General features: G+C 48.3%; 1 protein-coding gene across 1 annotated transcript; it reads right to left on the bottom strand.

Moving 5' to 3' along the window:
* Positions 1–2362: 2362 nt before the first annotated feature.
* Positions 2363–12592, bottom strand: tbc1d20.2.L (TBC1 domain family, member 20, gene 2 L homeolog). Its single transcript, NM_001093485.1, is given in 9 exon segments — positions 2363–3141; positions 3565–3807; positions 6500–6684; positions 7168–7309; positions 7720–7821; positions 8252–8438; positions 8653–8733; positions 9203–9391; positions 12487–12592. Coding segments are annotated over 8 exon segments (1167 nt in total). The 5' UTR covers positions 12533–12592; the 3' UTR covers positions 2363–3141; positions 3565–3572.
* Positions 12593–12873: the final 281 nt, after the last annotated feature.

Raw genomic sequence — 12873 nt, 5'->3', positions numbered from 1 at the left:
AAGACGTGCCAAGAATATTCCTCTAACAAGAATTCATCTACCAACAACAACCCTGTAACAAGAAGATGTAAGGCAAGAACATTAGTCTAACAAGGATTCGTCTACAAACAACAACCCTCTTATAAGACATATGCCAAGAACAGTCCCCTAACAAGAAGATACCTTAAGAAGAACCCTCTAACAAGATGTATGCCAAGAACATTCCTCTAACAAGACTTCATTTACCAACAACAACCGTCTAACAAGAAGACAATGTACCAAGAACATTCCTGTAACAAGACAACTTCCAACAACAATCCTGAAACAAGATATATGCCAAGTGCGATCATCTAAAAAGAACCTAGAGCAAGAGCTGATGTGTAGACATGAAGGAGAGGTCAGCATTATGTTCATGGAAGCAGCAGAAAGAAGAATAAGTATGTGTCAGGGCACAGCATGTCAAGCAATGGTTACCCACAGTTCTACTCCTGCATTGCCCCATAGGGAACACACAATAACTAAGGCAATGAGGCACAGTGACTGCCATACATTCTCTCAGCCAGTGTTTTGTGCCAATGAGGCAGGTAACCGGCCGTGCTCTTTATAAGCAACTTTATTCTATTTCTCTTTCAGTTCATGAATAACAAATGTGTGCAGACATATGAATAAATCTGACCAATAAAAGGCTGCCCTACTACTTGAGTCTTTCTCTTCTCCAATAGCTACAAATTATTAGGAGATGCCATTTAATATTCCCAACATTCCTTTATATGGGGATCTACACCTCTCACTGAAGGGTAAATGGGGCAACATGAGCCGGTCATACGTGTGCTGTATTCTTACATATATAATAATGCTGAGACTTAACTCCTGGTGTACCAGCATCAGCCCACAGGAACCACCACCCCCAGTCACATGTCTTTAACCTGTATAACTTCTGCCTTTATATGGTTACAGAACAACCCCTCAGTGACTTCTAATATCCTTATCATTACAGTAGGGGGTACATTATCCCTTATAATACATGAGTGATACTCAGAGTTCCCTGTATAACTCAGCCTGCAGCCTTGTGCCTTTATATGGTCACAGAACAACCCCTCAGTGACTTCTAATATCCTTATCATTTACAGTAGGGGGTACAGTATCCCTTATAATACATGAGTGATACTCAGAGTTCCCTGTATAACTCAGCCTGCAGCCTTGTGTCTTTATATGGTCACAGAACAACCCCTCAGTGACTTCTAATATCCTTATCATTTACAGTGGGGGGTACATTATCCCTTATAATACATGAGTGATACTCAGAGTTCCCTGTATAACTCAGCCTGTAGCCTTGTGCCTTTATATGGTCACAGAACAACCCCTCAGTGACTTCTAATATCCTTATCATTTACAGTAGGGGGTACATTATCCCTTATAATACATGAGTGATACTCAGAGTTCCCTGTATAACTCAGCCTGCAGCCTTGTGCCTTTATATGGTCACAGAACAACCCCTCAGTGACTTCTAATATCCTTATCATTTACAGTAGGGGGTACATTATCCCTTATAATACATGAGTGATACTCAGCGTTCCCTGTATAACTCAGCCTGCAGCCTTGTGCCTTTATATGGTCACAGAACAACCCCTCAGTGACTTCTAATATCCTTATCATTTACAGTAGGGGGTACATTATCCCTTATAATACATGAGTGATACTCAGAGTTCCCTGTATAACTCAGCCTGCAGCCTTGTGCCTTTATATGGTCACAGAACAACCCCTCAGTGACTTCTAATATCCTTATCATTTACAGTAGGGGGTACATTATCCCTTATAATACATGAGTGATACTCAGAGTTCCCTGTATAACTCAGCCTGCAGTCTTGTGCCTTTATATGGTCACAGACCGCTCAGTGACTTCTAATATCCTTATCATTTACAGTAGGGGGTACATTATCCCTTATAATACATGAGCAGCTTTTTTTTGTGCTTTTATATCTTTATTGTGCCCAAAGCTTCCCAACTGTCAGTCTATATCACATGGGGGTTAATCACTCATCTCATTAGTAAATGGCAGCTGCTGTGCCTTGAACATAATTCATTAATATACTAATTAAACACCAGCATCTGCTTCACACAACAGAACTGCTCAGGACTGAGACCCCCACTCAATCACATGTAACACTGGTTTCGGGGGCCTGAATGTGACAGCTTCAAATAGATTTGGGTCTATGTCCCGAGGCTCAGGACCCTGCTTGTTGCTATAGTGACTGCACCCAGGGATCAAAGCTGAAAGTGCTGGGCACATGGTGGGGCAACACTGACGCATTTAGGAGCCTGTGAGGACTATTGGGGCAGATTACTGGGGCACATACGAGACAAATACACCATTACCTGCACATTCACTGATTTTTCTTTTATTAAATATACCAGAAATACATAGAAAAGTGCCCCCCAGTATTGTCCCCGAGAACAAGGGGGGGGGGTGGCATATCCCTTAAAAACAAGCAGCTCTAACCATGCAGGAGATGCCACGTGACTCGTGAGTGCCCCATAGTGTTCCCTGTGTATTTGGCACCAGTGAGGATATTTTGGGGGCACAGTGATGACTGAAGAACAAACCCCCCCACTACACTGATTCCTATTATGTTTGGGAGCGGCAGCAGTGGGACCCCTTTCTGTAGCCCTGGCACCAATTGCCACTGTGTGTGTGTCACAAGTCCAATATGAAAGAGTTGTGTGGCAGTTGCACAAGGCATGCTGGGAACAGGAGTGCAATGGTCTGACGGATTGCAGTGATTGAGGTAACTCCAGTGCTTCCAGCTGGAAGTCCCAATATGGAGTGGTACCAGCAGGAGGTTCCCAATATGGAGTGGTACCAGCAGGAGGTTCCCAATATGGAGTGGTACCAGCAGGAGGTTCCCAATATGGAGTGGTACCAGCAGGAGGTTCCCAAAATGGAGTGGTACCAGCAGGAGGTTCCCAATATGGAGTGGTACCAGCAGGAGGTTCCCAGTATGGAGTGGTACCAGCATTGTGCCTTCAGGATAGCGGGCACAACATGTATTCTGATGGGACACCTAGGGCATGGCTTAGGGTGGGCACAACAGGAAGCAATGCTTTAGGGAATCATGGGAACGAGGTGGTATGAAAATTCCACTTTCTGCTCATCCTCCCAATCTGGAAGAAAAAGGGACACGAGTTGATGCCCGTGGTACTACCAAGTGGTACTGCCCAGTCAGAGCGAAACTAACGCTGGGCACAGGGACACATTATTTGCACAATTAATACTAATTACACAAGAAAACATTGGAAGCTTTAAAATCCCCAAGCAGCAACTTCAATCAGCAATCTGTCAGAAACAACATGGCAGTTCAGTATGTGTTGAGCAGCGGGAGTATATAATAGGGAAGAGTAACATCAAGCCGTCCCAGCGACTGTTATTCACCTAGATATTCAGTACATGAAATAAGAGAATGTAATGTGATTAAGCACTCAATTATCTGCAATTATGGGGTTAAGCACTGGGGTCTCAGGGAAGTGAAGGAGAGAATACAAGAGAGAGAGTATATACCTGTTACTCACACAACATATTTTACTCACCTGGATTCTCAGAAAAGTCCCATTAGAAATTCGGGGCCCAGTTCAAGGGCGCTCTGAGCCACAGCAAATGCCGCAGCCCCAATTGAGGCAGAAAGCCCCCACACAGCAAGTTTCACTAGGGGGTTCTGTGCACGAGGGGGTAGAGAACGAGGAGGTTCCGACTGCAACTGTCTCTGGAGAATGAAGTCTGGCCGCTGAGTGGAGCTGGAGATCTGGAGAGAATGAAATGATGCAACGGAAAAACTGAGGGGAAAACAAGAAAAGGAAAAGAAACGCATGAAAAGGGATGTTGGGAGGTAAGAAAATTAATAATGGGGATGGAGGGACGGGGAGTGTGGAAAGAGCAGATGGGGAGAGAGATGGAAGGGATCAGAGAGAGGGGCAAGTAAGAGAGTGAGCAGGGGTGGGAGGAGAGACAGAGGGGTAATTAAGAGAGTGAGCAGGGGTGAGAGGAGAGACAGGGGGTAAGTAAGAGAGTGAGCAGGGGTGGGAGGAGAGACAGGGGGTAAGTAAGAGTGTGAGCAGGGGTGGGAGGAGAGACAGAGGGGTAAGTAAGAGAGTGAGCAGGGGTGGGAGGAGAGACAGAGGGGTAAGTAAGAGAGTGAGCAGGGGTGAGAGGAGAGACAGGGGGTAAGTAAGAGTGTGAGCAGGGGTGGGAGGAGAGACAGAGGGGTAAGTAAGAGAGTGAGCAGGGGTGGGAGGAGAGACAGAGGGGTAAGTAAGAGAGTGAGCAGGGGTGGGAGGAGAGACAGAGGGGTAAGTAAGAGAGTGAGCAGGGGTGGGAGGCGAGACAGGGGTAAGTAAGAGAGTGAGCAGGGGTGGGAGGAGAGACAGAGGGGTAAGTAAGAGTGTGAGCAGGGGTGGGAGGAGAGACAGAGGGGTAAGTAAGAGAGTGAGCAGGGGTGGGAGGAGAGACAGAGGGGTAAGTAAGAGAGTGAGCAGGGGTGGGAGGAGAGACAGAGGGGTAAGTAAGAGAGTGAGCAGGGGTGGGAGGAGAGACAGGGGTAAGTAAGAGAGTGAGCAGGGGTGGGAGGAGAGACAGAGGGGTAAGTAAGAGTGTGAGCAGGGGTGGGAGGAGAGACAGAGGGGTAAGTAAGAGAGTGAGCAGGGGTGGGAGGAGAGACAGGGGTAAGTAAGAGAGTGAGCAGGGGTGGGAGGAGAGACAGGGGGTAAGTAAGAGAGTGAGCAGGGGTGGGAGGAGAGACAGAGGGGTAAGTAAGAGAGTGAGCAGGGGTGGGAGGAGAGACAGAGGGGTAAGTAAGAGAGTGAGCAGGGGTGGGAGGAGAGACAGAGGGGTAAGTAAGAGAGTGAGCAGGGGTGGGAGGAGAGACAGGGGTAAGTGAGTGACCAGGGGTGGGAGGAGAGACAGGGGGTAAGTAAGAGAGTGAGCAGGGGTGGGAGGAGAGACAGAGGGGTAATTAAGAGAGTGAGCAGGGGTGGGAGGAGAGACAGAGGGGTAAGTAAGAGAGTGAGCAGGGGTGGGAGGAGAGACAGAGGGGTAAGTAAGAGAGTGAGCAGGGGTGGGAGGAGAGACAGGGGTAAGTAAGAGAGTGAGCAGGGGTGGGAGGAGAGACAGAGGGGTAAGTAAGAGTGTGAGCAGGGGTGGGAGGAGAGACAGAGGGGTAAGTAAGAGAGTGAGCAGGGGTGGGAGGAGAGACAGGGGGTAGTAAGAGAGTGAGCAGGGGTGGGAGGAGAGACAGAGGGGTAAGTAAGAGAGTGAGCAGGGGTGGGAGGAGAGACAGAGGGGTAAGTAAGAGAGTGAGCAGGGGTGGGAGGAGAGACAGAGGGGTAAGTAAGAGTGTGAGCAGGGGTGGGAGGAGAGACAGAGGGGTAAGTAAGAGTGTGAGCAGGGGTGGGAGGAGAGACAGAGGGGTAAGTAAGAGAGTGAGCAGGGGTGGGAGGAGAGACAGGGGTAAGTAAGAGAGTGAGCAGGGGTGGGAGGAGAGACAGGGGGTAAGTAAGAGAGTGAGCAGGGGTGGGAGGAGAGACAGAGGGGTAAGTAAGAGAGTGAGCAGGGGTGGGAGGAGAGACAGAGGGGTAAGTAAGAGAGTGAGCAGGGGTGGGAGGAGAGACAGAGGGGTAAGTAAGAGAGTGAGCAGGGGTGGGAGGAGAGACAGGGGTAAGTGAGTGACCAGGGGTGGGAGGAGAGACAGGGGGTAAGTAAGAGAGTGAGCAGGGGTGGGAGGAGAGACAGAGGGGTAAGTAAGAGAGTGAGCAGGGGTGGGAGGAGAGACAGAGGGGTAAGTAAGAGAGTGAGCAGGGGTGGGAGGAGAGACAGAGGGGTAAGTAAGAGAGTGAGCAGGGGTGGGAGGAGAGACAGGGGTAAGTAAGAGAGTGAGCAGGGGTGGGAGGAGAGACAGGGGTAAGTAAGAGAGTGAGCAGGGGTGGGAGGAGAGACAGGGGGTAAGTAAGAGAGTGAGCAGGGGTGGGAGGAGAGACAGGGGTAAGTAAGAGAGTGACCAGGGGTGGGAGGAGAGACAGAGGGGTAAGTAAGAGAGTGAGCAGGGGTGGGAGGAGAGACAGGGGGTAAGTAAGAGAGTGAGCAGGGGTGGGAGGAGAGACAGGGGTAAGTAAGAGAGTGACCAGGGGTGGGAGGAGAGACAGGGGGTAAGTAAGAGAGTGAGCAGGGGTGGGAGGAGAGACAGAGGGGTAAGTAAGAGAGTGAGCAGGGGTGGGAGGAGAGACAGGGGGTAAGTAAGAGAGTGAGCAGGGGTGGGAGGAGAGACAGAGGGGTAAGTAAGAGAGTGAGCAGGGGTGGGAGGAGAGACAGAGGGGTAAGTAAGAGAGTGCAAAACAATGGCCAATGCCAATCATCACAGTTCAGACAGACCATAGGGGGGGCAACAACCAACAGCCACGCCCCTTTCCTGCTTCAGTAACAAGCATGACAGCTACCTATGTTACTGTTGCAGCAGCCCCACCCCCAGGTACTTACCTTTTGTGCTTGTGCTGAGAAGCCTGTTTCATGAGCTGGGATGGCGGGTGCCTTTGGAAGAGGCGGAGGCTGTGGGAGACCAGAGATTCATAGGAGAAGTTTGTGGGGATTTTGGAGAGGAGCTGGTGTACACTAGCCATGTCACAGTCACACGCCAGCACCTCCTGCTCCCTCATTAACACCATCTGGAAGGGACACAACACATCATACACAATGTATCACTCATGTATTATAAGGGATAATGTACCCCCTACTGTAAATGATAAGGATATTAGAAGTCACTGAGGGGTTGTTCTGTGACCATATAAAGGCACAAGGCTGCAGGCTGAGTTATACAGGGAACTCTGAGTATCACTCATGTATTATAAGGGATAATGTACCCCTACTGTAAATGATAAGGATATTAGAAGTCACTGAGGGGTTGTTCTGTGACCATATAAAGGCACAAGGCTGCAGGCTGAGTTATACAGGGAACTCTGAGTATCACTCATGTATTATAAGGGATAATGTACCCCCTACTGTAAATGATAAGGATATTAGAAGTCACTGAGGGGTTGTTCTGTGACCAACACACATCAGCAAAGATACTGGGTAATAACATCACTAAACAATGTTTCCATCATATTTCTGGTTTCTCCATGGTATAAATATAGAAATAGTGGCCCTACCTGGGCAGCGCAGTAGACAGGCATGAGGGGGTGCGTTGCCAGGAAGAAGTCATAGAGACGCAGGACGTGCTGGTAATCAGTGAGGACGTGGCTGTACCAAGTGATAAGCCAACTGAGAGCGAAGATACAACCAACCTCTGACCTGGGGAAGATGGGCGCAAAATATCAGTGTGGTCTGTGCTGGGTGAATAAAAGGGGAGAGAAGGGCACTGAAATACAGCACCCAATAAGTTATACTGTCATACTGAGCTGTCTAGACGGACATTTCTATACTAAATTATTTAAATAAAACAGTAGAATTCATGAAGTATGTAGTGCTGGTCCTTCTGAAAGAGAAATATATATTGGAGATAAACATCACCGGTGGTGTTGCCCATAGCAACCAATCAGCAATTAGTCACAAGTTAGAAACGAAAGGAAAGATGCAATTGGTTGCTATGGGCAACACCACTGGTGATGCTTATCTCTAATGTTAATAAATATGCACCATAGTGTAGGGTTATAAGCAGCCCCCCAACTGGCGGCACAGATACCCCAACCCCATTCATTCACCTTAAAAGGAATTTGTGTAGCTCACTATTCTCACTCTGTATCAGCGGCATGAGATAATTCAGAATGTGTTTGGTCCTGTCCATGGTGGGGTCCATGAAATCCCTGCAAAGCCAAGCAGAAAAGAGAGTCAGCTATGTTGCTCAATGATACAACCTGTTCCCCAACAACACGAGCTGTAGACTAAACATGGAGGAGCTGCGCAACAGGAGGTGCTTACAGTGTTCTCTCCAACCAATCACCAGCTCGAATGACTCTCACGCTATGGCTGCCCATACCACCGGCATCCATTATCAATATATTTAAGACAGAGACATTTTGTGCTACTGCTACTTATATATGCCTTACCCTTTAAACAAAACAGGGATTGTTTGTCCATATATTGCAATATATTTAAGCTGAACAACTACGTCACACTCATCCCATATCTGGCCAGTCCTACGCTATAGTAAAACACAGTGTAATGACCCAGGGAAGAAGACACAAGGCTAGCCAATGGCTGTACAGGTGTATACGGAGGGTGGGAGCTCAGTACCTCAGGTGGTGAGTGGAGAGTGTAGAGAGCATGCCTGTGCCTAGTCGAAGTCCAACTGTCAGCAGCAGGGTGACGGCGATATCATGGAAACCCTGGTAATAGTGCAAGTCAGGATGAGACTGCAGCACATACAGAATCATATCAGTGAGCTGCTCCAGCAACACCGAGCGCTCTGCATCACTCATCCCTGCAAAACAAAGAACTCTTGTTGCACAGTCACATGTCCTTCCTATGCCAAAGAGCTAACAATCTAGGAGGGGAAGGGTATTATGATCAGTGGGAAGGGAATGGCACAGGGATCACTGTGGAAGGATCCTGGTGTGGAACCTATAAGGGAAGGGGAAAACCAAGGTCACATTTAGGGTACTGACCCCCAGAGATAAAAATCAGCCATAAATTACCTGCAGGGAAGCGTTTCAGCGAGCGTCTCACATCCATCTGAACCTGGTTATAATCTCGGTGATTGCAGCGCACCCAGCGGCCTGAACACACAGACAAATCAGAAAAAGTGTACCCCAACAGCTGGGGAGAAAAGCAGCTTTGCTCCCCACAACCAATAATTCCCTTCTGTCTGTGCCACCCTGTAATGAGAGAGACTACATATCCCATAATTCCCTTCTGTCTGTACCACCCTGTAATGAGACTACATATCCCATAATTCCCTTCTGTCTGTACCACCCTGTAATGAGACTACATATCCCATAATTCCCTTCTGTCTGTACCACCCTGTAATGAGACTACATATCCCATAATTCCCTTCTGTCTGTACCACCCTGTAATGAGAGACTCCATATCCCATAATTCCCTTCTGTCTGTGCCACCCTGTAATGAGAGAGACTCCATATTCCATAATTCCCTTCTGTCTGTACCACCTGGAATGAGAGAGGTGTAATGGGAGACTCCCCTGGGTGTGTACAGCTAATGGACTTTATGGAGTAGTTGGAACATTACCTGGTTTTGGAGGGAGATGGAAGACATTGAGACTGAGCAGTTTGGGCCAGACCTTTCTGCGGATCTCCTGGCTTAAGAGCCCCCCGTCAGTCTGCGCTGCCCCCCTCAGCACATCAATATCCACAGGATCAGAGGTCAGGGCTTTGTGTATGTGCAGTGATTTCTGCTTGCGCCACGACAATGACTCTCCTGCAGAGACACAGAGGGAAGAGACAGATGAGCACATTCCATATGTACCAGCGCCATGTTAATAAAGCTCAATATCTGCCCCTGTCTTGCCTGCTGCCATTGTCCTGTTGTCCTGAGATTAGACCTTAGATTAAATCCCACTTGCACAAGAACCTTGGTGCCAGAAACATGTCGTGTGGACGCACAATAAAAGCGTAATTTGCAGTTATCCTGCTCATAGTGTGTGTGATTCCCAGATTTGTACATACAGTATTAATACAAATAGGAGGCCAGGGACGAAGCTTCCAGGGAACCACTACTATTAACTACTAAATGTGTGCAACATTCCTGCTGAGATTAGACCTGTCATCATTAGAGTCCTGCAGTGACCTGGTACCCTGTGCTTTGCAGGTAGGAGTTTCGGGATCGGGTATAGATGCGGGTCGGTGGTTCTCCGGGTTTTGCGGGTCTCTCAATAGCAAGTTTTACTCCTTTTTTCTGATCACACCTACTTCTAATGATGTCACTTCTGGGTTACAATGACAGCACTTTCTGTTTCTTGATGGTCAGAGGGTTGAGGATAAGGTACTTGTGGGTTGGGTCGGGTAGCAGGTCCAAGTGGGTAAGTATGCAGGTTGCGGGTCCGGGTTGCGGGTCGGGCTTAACAAGTTGGTTCCGCACAGGACTCTATAGCACGTGCCACCCTCCTTCCCCCACTGTGCCACTCTCCACTAAATTGCACCAGTACAACTGACCATAGCAACAAACCATAGCAACCAACCACAGCTTTGCTTTCATTTTGGATCATGCATTTGGCTGATGAAATATAATGGAACCCAGTTACCGGCACAAGATATTCACGTTTTCACCTCTATTGATGTCATCAGAGCAGCGAGGTCAGGAGACAGCAGTCAGGTGTAGGACAGGTAGAGGACTGGTGTAGGACAGGTAAATAATGGGTAGAGGACAGGTAGAGAACAGGTAGAGGACGGTTAGAGGACAGGTGTAGGCAGGGTAGAGGACAGGTAAATAATGGGTAGAGGACAGGTAGAGAACAGGTAGAGGACAGGTGTAGGCAGGGTAGAGGACAGGTGTAGGCAGGGTAGAGGACAGGTAAATAATGGGTAGAGGACAGGTAGAGGACAGGTAGAGAACGGGCGGAGGACAGGTGTAGGCCGGGCAGAGGACAGGTAAATAATGGGTAGAGGACAGGTAGAGAACGGGCGGAGGACAGGTGTAGGCCGGGTAGAAGACGGGTAAATAATGGGTAGAGAACAGGTAGAGGACGGGTATGTAGTAATATATATAGACCGATTGTAATTAATCCTTAGGTAGAAGGTATCCTGAGTTTTTATGACTCCTTCAAAGGAGCTCATTGTCTTGTAATAAAATGCAAGATAAGAAATAGGTGGGACACATTCCAAGAGACCATCTGAAGAGGGTCTTTTACATTTCAAAGAGGAACTGTTTGTACAGTTGTTATTGGTAAAAGGGACATCTAAAGAAATTAGCTGATTTTCCTGTTTAACTTGTCATCAGCCAATCAGAACCATTCCCCATTGGGTCAATGGCATAGAAACAGTAGAACAATGGAGTTGGTTTTTGGCTGAAGAAAGAAGAAGAAAGGGGAAGGAGGGCTGAAGAGAAAGGGAAGGAGAGCAGGGGAGAGTAGGAAGCAGAGGAGAAGAGGAAGGGAAGAAGAGGGAGAGAGAGAAGGAAGGAAGTATGACCTGTGGGCACATTTTGAAAGATCTCTGTATCATTTGCTGTCTCTGGGCTGGATAGTCTGAATAAATCGTTTCATCTCTGGGAACCTTGGTTGCATCTTTTACCTGGCTGTGGTAAATTGTGGACTCTATATTTCTCATACACTATACTGATACAACAGAGTAGAGGACAGGTGTAGGAGGGGTAGAGGACAGGTAAAGAATAGGTAAAAGACAGGTGTAGGACAGGTAGGTGAGGACACAAACTCCACAGCAGTGACAGTCCAAACAGATCCACTTGCTCCAGCCGTCGGCACCTCTGCGGTTCAGTGAGACAACAGGAACCTTCCTGCAGAACGACAGCACTGTGCCACCTAGTGGCCACTAAACTGCACTGCAAGGAATGGGGTTGCCCCTCTCATTAGCCCAGTGTGTGTGAGAGCAAAGAGCTGATCATTATCCCTGAACCTGAGGAATGGGGGTCACCCCGATGTATGTGGGTGGGATTCACTTTCAAAAATAGAAGCAGGGGTGGAGGTTCAGTCACTTATAATGTAGTGTCAGCCACTGTATAAAGTGCAGCACTTCATATTTGTATCTGTTACCCTCCCACCTAGCAGATTGTAAGCTCTGCAGGGCAGGGACCTCCACCCACTTGTCTCTATGGCATGAAGCTCTTACTCCTTATTGTAAGTGTAGTTTACTGAATGGATTGCTCTGCTTCTATACATCAATATAGAAATGTAGAAACTCAAGCTGTGGCCCCGCACTTCTACCTCTATATCATTGTTCCTCCAACATGACATGTTACTGTGTGTATAGAGCTGCTGTATTGCTGCACGTGATCTCTGCCCCTGCAGCTCTGATTGGCTGTCCCTCTGCACAGACTCCTCATACACCAATCAGCTTCTTCCTACATCCCTACAGGAACCTGCAGCAACTGCCTCAGCAACTCAGAAATATTGTGCATATAATGCATTGCTTCTTCATTGACTTCATGCTCCCAGTGCAACTCTTATTCACATCAGGGCATGGTTGCTAGAGGAATGTGGGCCCTAGCAACCACATGGCTGACTAACAGAGCTGCAGAATAAAAAGCTAAATAAATCAAAAATAATAAATAATAAAGCATGAAAACCAATTGCAAATCAGTGCATGGTTGCTAGGGGAATGTGGAGCCTAGCAACCAGATGGCTGAAATCACAAAGTGGAGAGCTGCTGAATAAAAAGCTAAATAAGTGAAAAGGCAGAAATAATAAAAGGAATGAGAGCCAGTAGTGTGAGAGTTAATTTAAGGCCACACAGCGATGTCCTATGTGAGGGGGAGGGGCAGCAGTCGGCGCAGAGCTAATGAGCGACAATGACAAAGGTCTCAGACACGAGCAGAGAATGGTACGTCCCGTCTCTCACCTCCCCTGAGCCCCAGTCTCCGCCGCCTCCCCCCGGGGCCACTCATTCCGCTCAGCTCCAGCCGGGTCTCCCCTCACTCAGACAGCGCCAACTCCTTCCGGCCCGCTATCTCCGGCTCAGCCAATCAACGCCGCAAACTCGTTCTCCAACCAATCAACAGTGCGCATTCAGATGTCGCCGTGGACCAATCGCGTGATCCGCGAGACTTTCCGTAGGAAACGTAGCTCTCAAGCAGGACTACACTACCCAGCGTCACTTGCGCTTCCCTCTCTGCTCCCAGAGACCTGATTGGGCGCAGCAGTACTGGAGCGTGGGCGGGAAAACGCAGGGCATGTGTTTGTGGGCGGAACGTGGGAGGGGAAATTCTAGTTGTGCTCCGCCCCAACT

The sequence above is a fragment of the Xenopus laevis genome, chromosome 6L (genome assembly GCF_017654675.1).
Source record: "Xenopus laevis strain J_2021 chromosome 6L, Xenopus_laevis_v10.1, whole genome shotgun sequence".
NCBI lineage: Eukaryota > Metazoa > Chordata > Amphibia > Anura > Pipidae > Xenopus > Xenopus laevis.
Note: the sequence above shows the minus strand (reverse complement) of the source record. Positions and strands in the feature narration are given on the sequence as shown.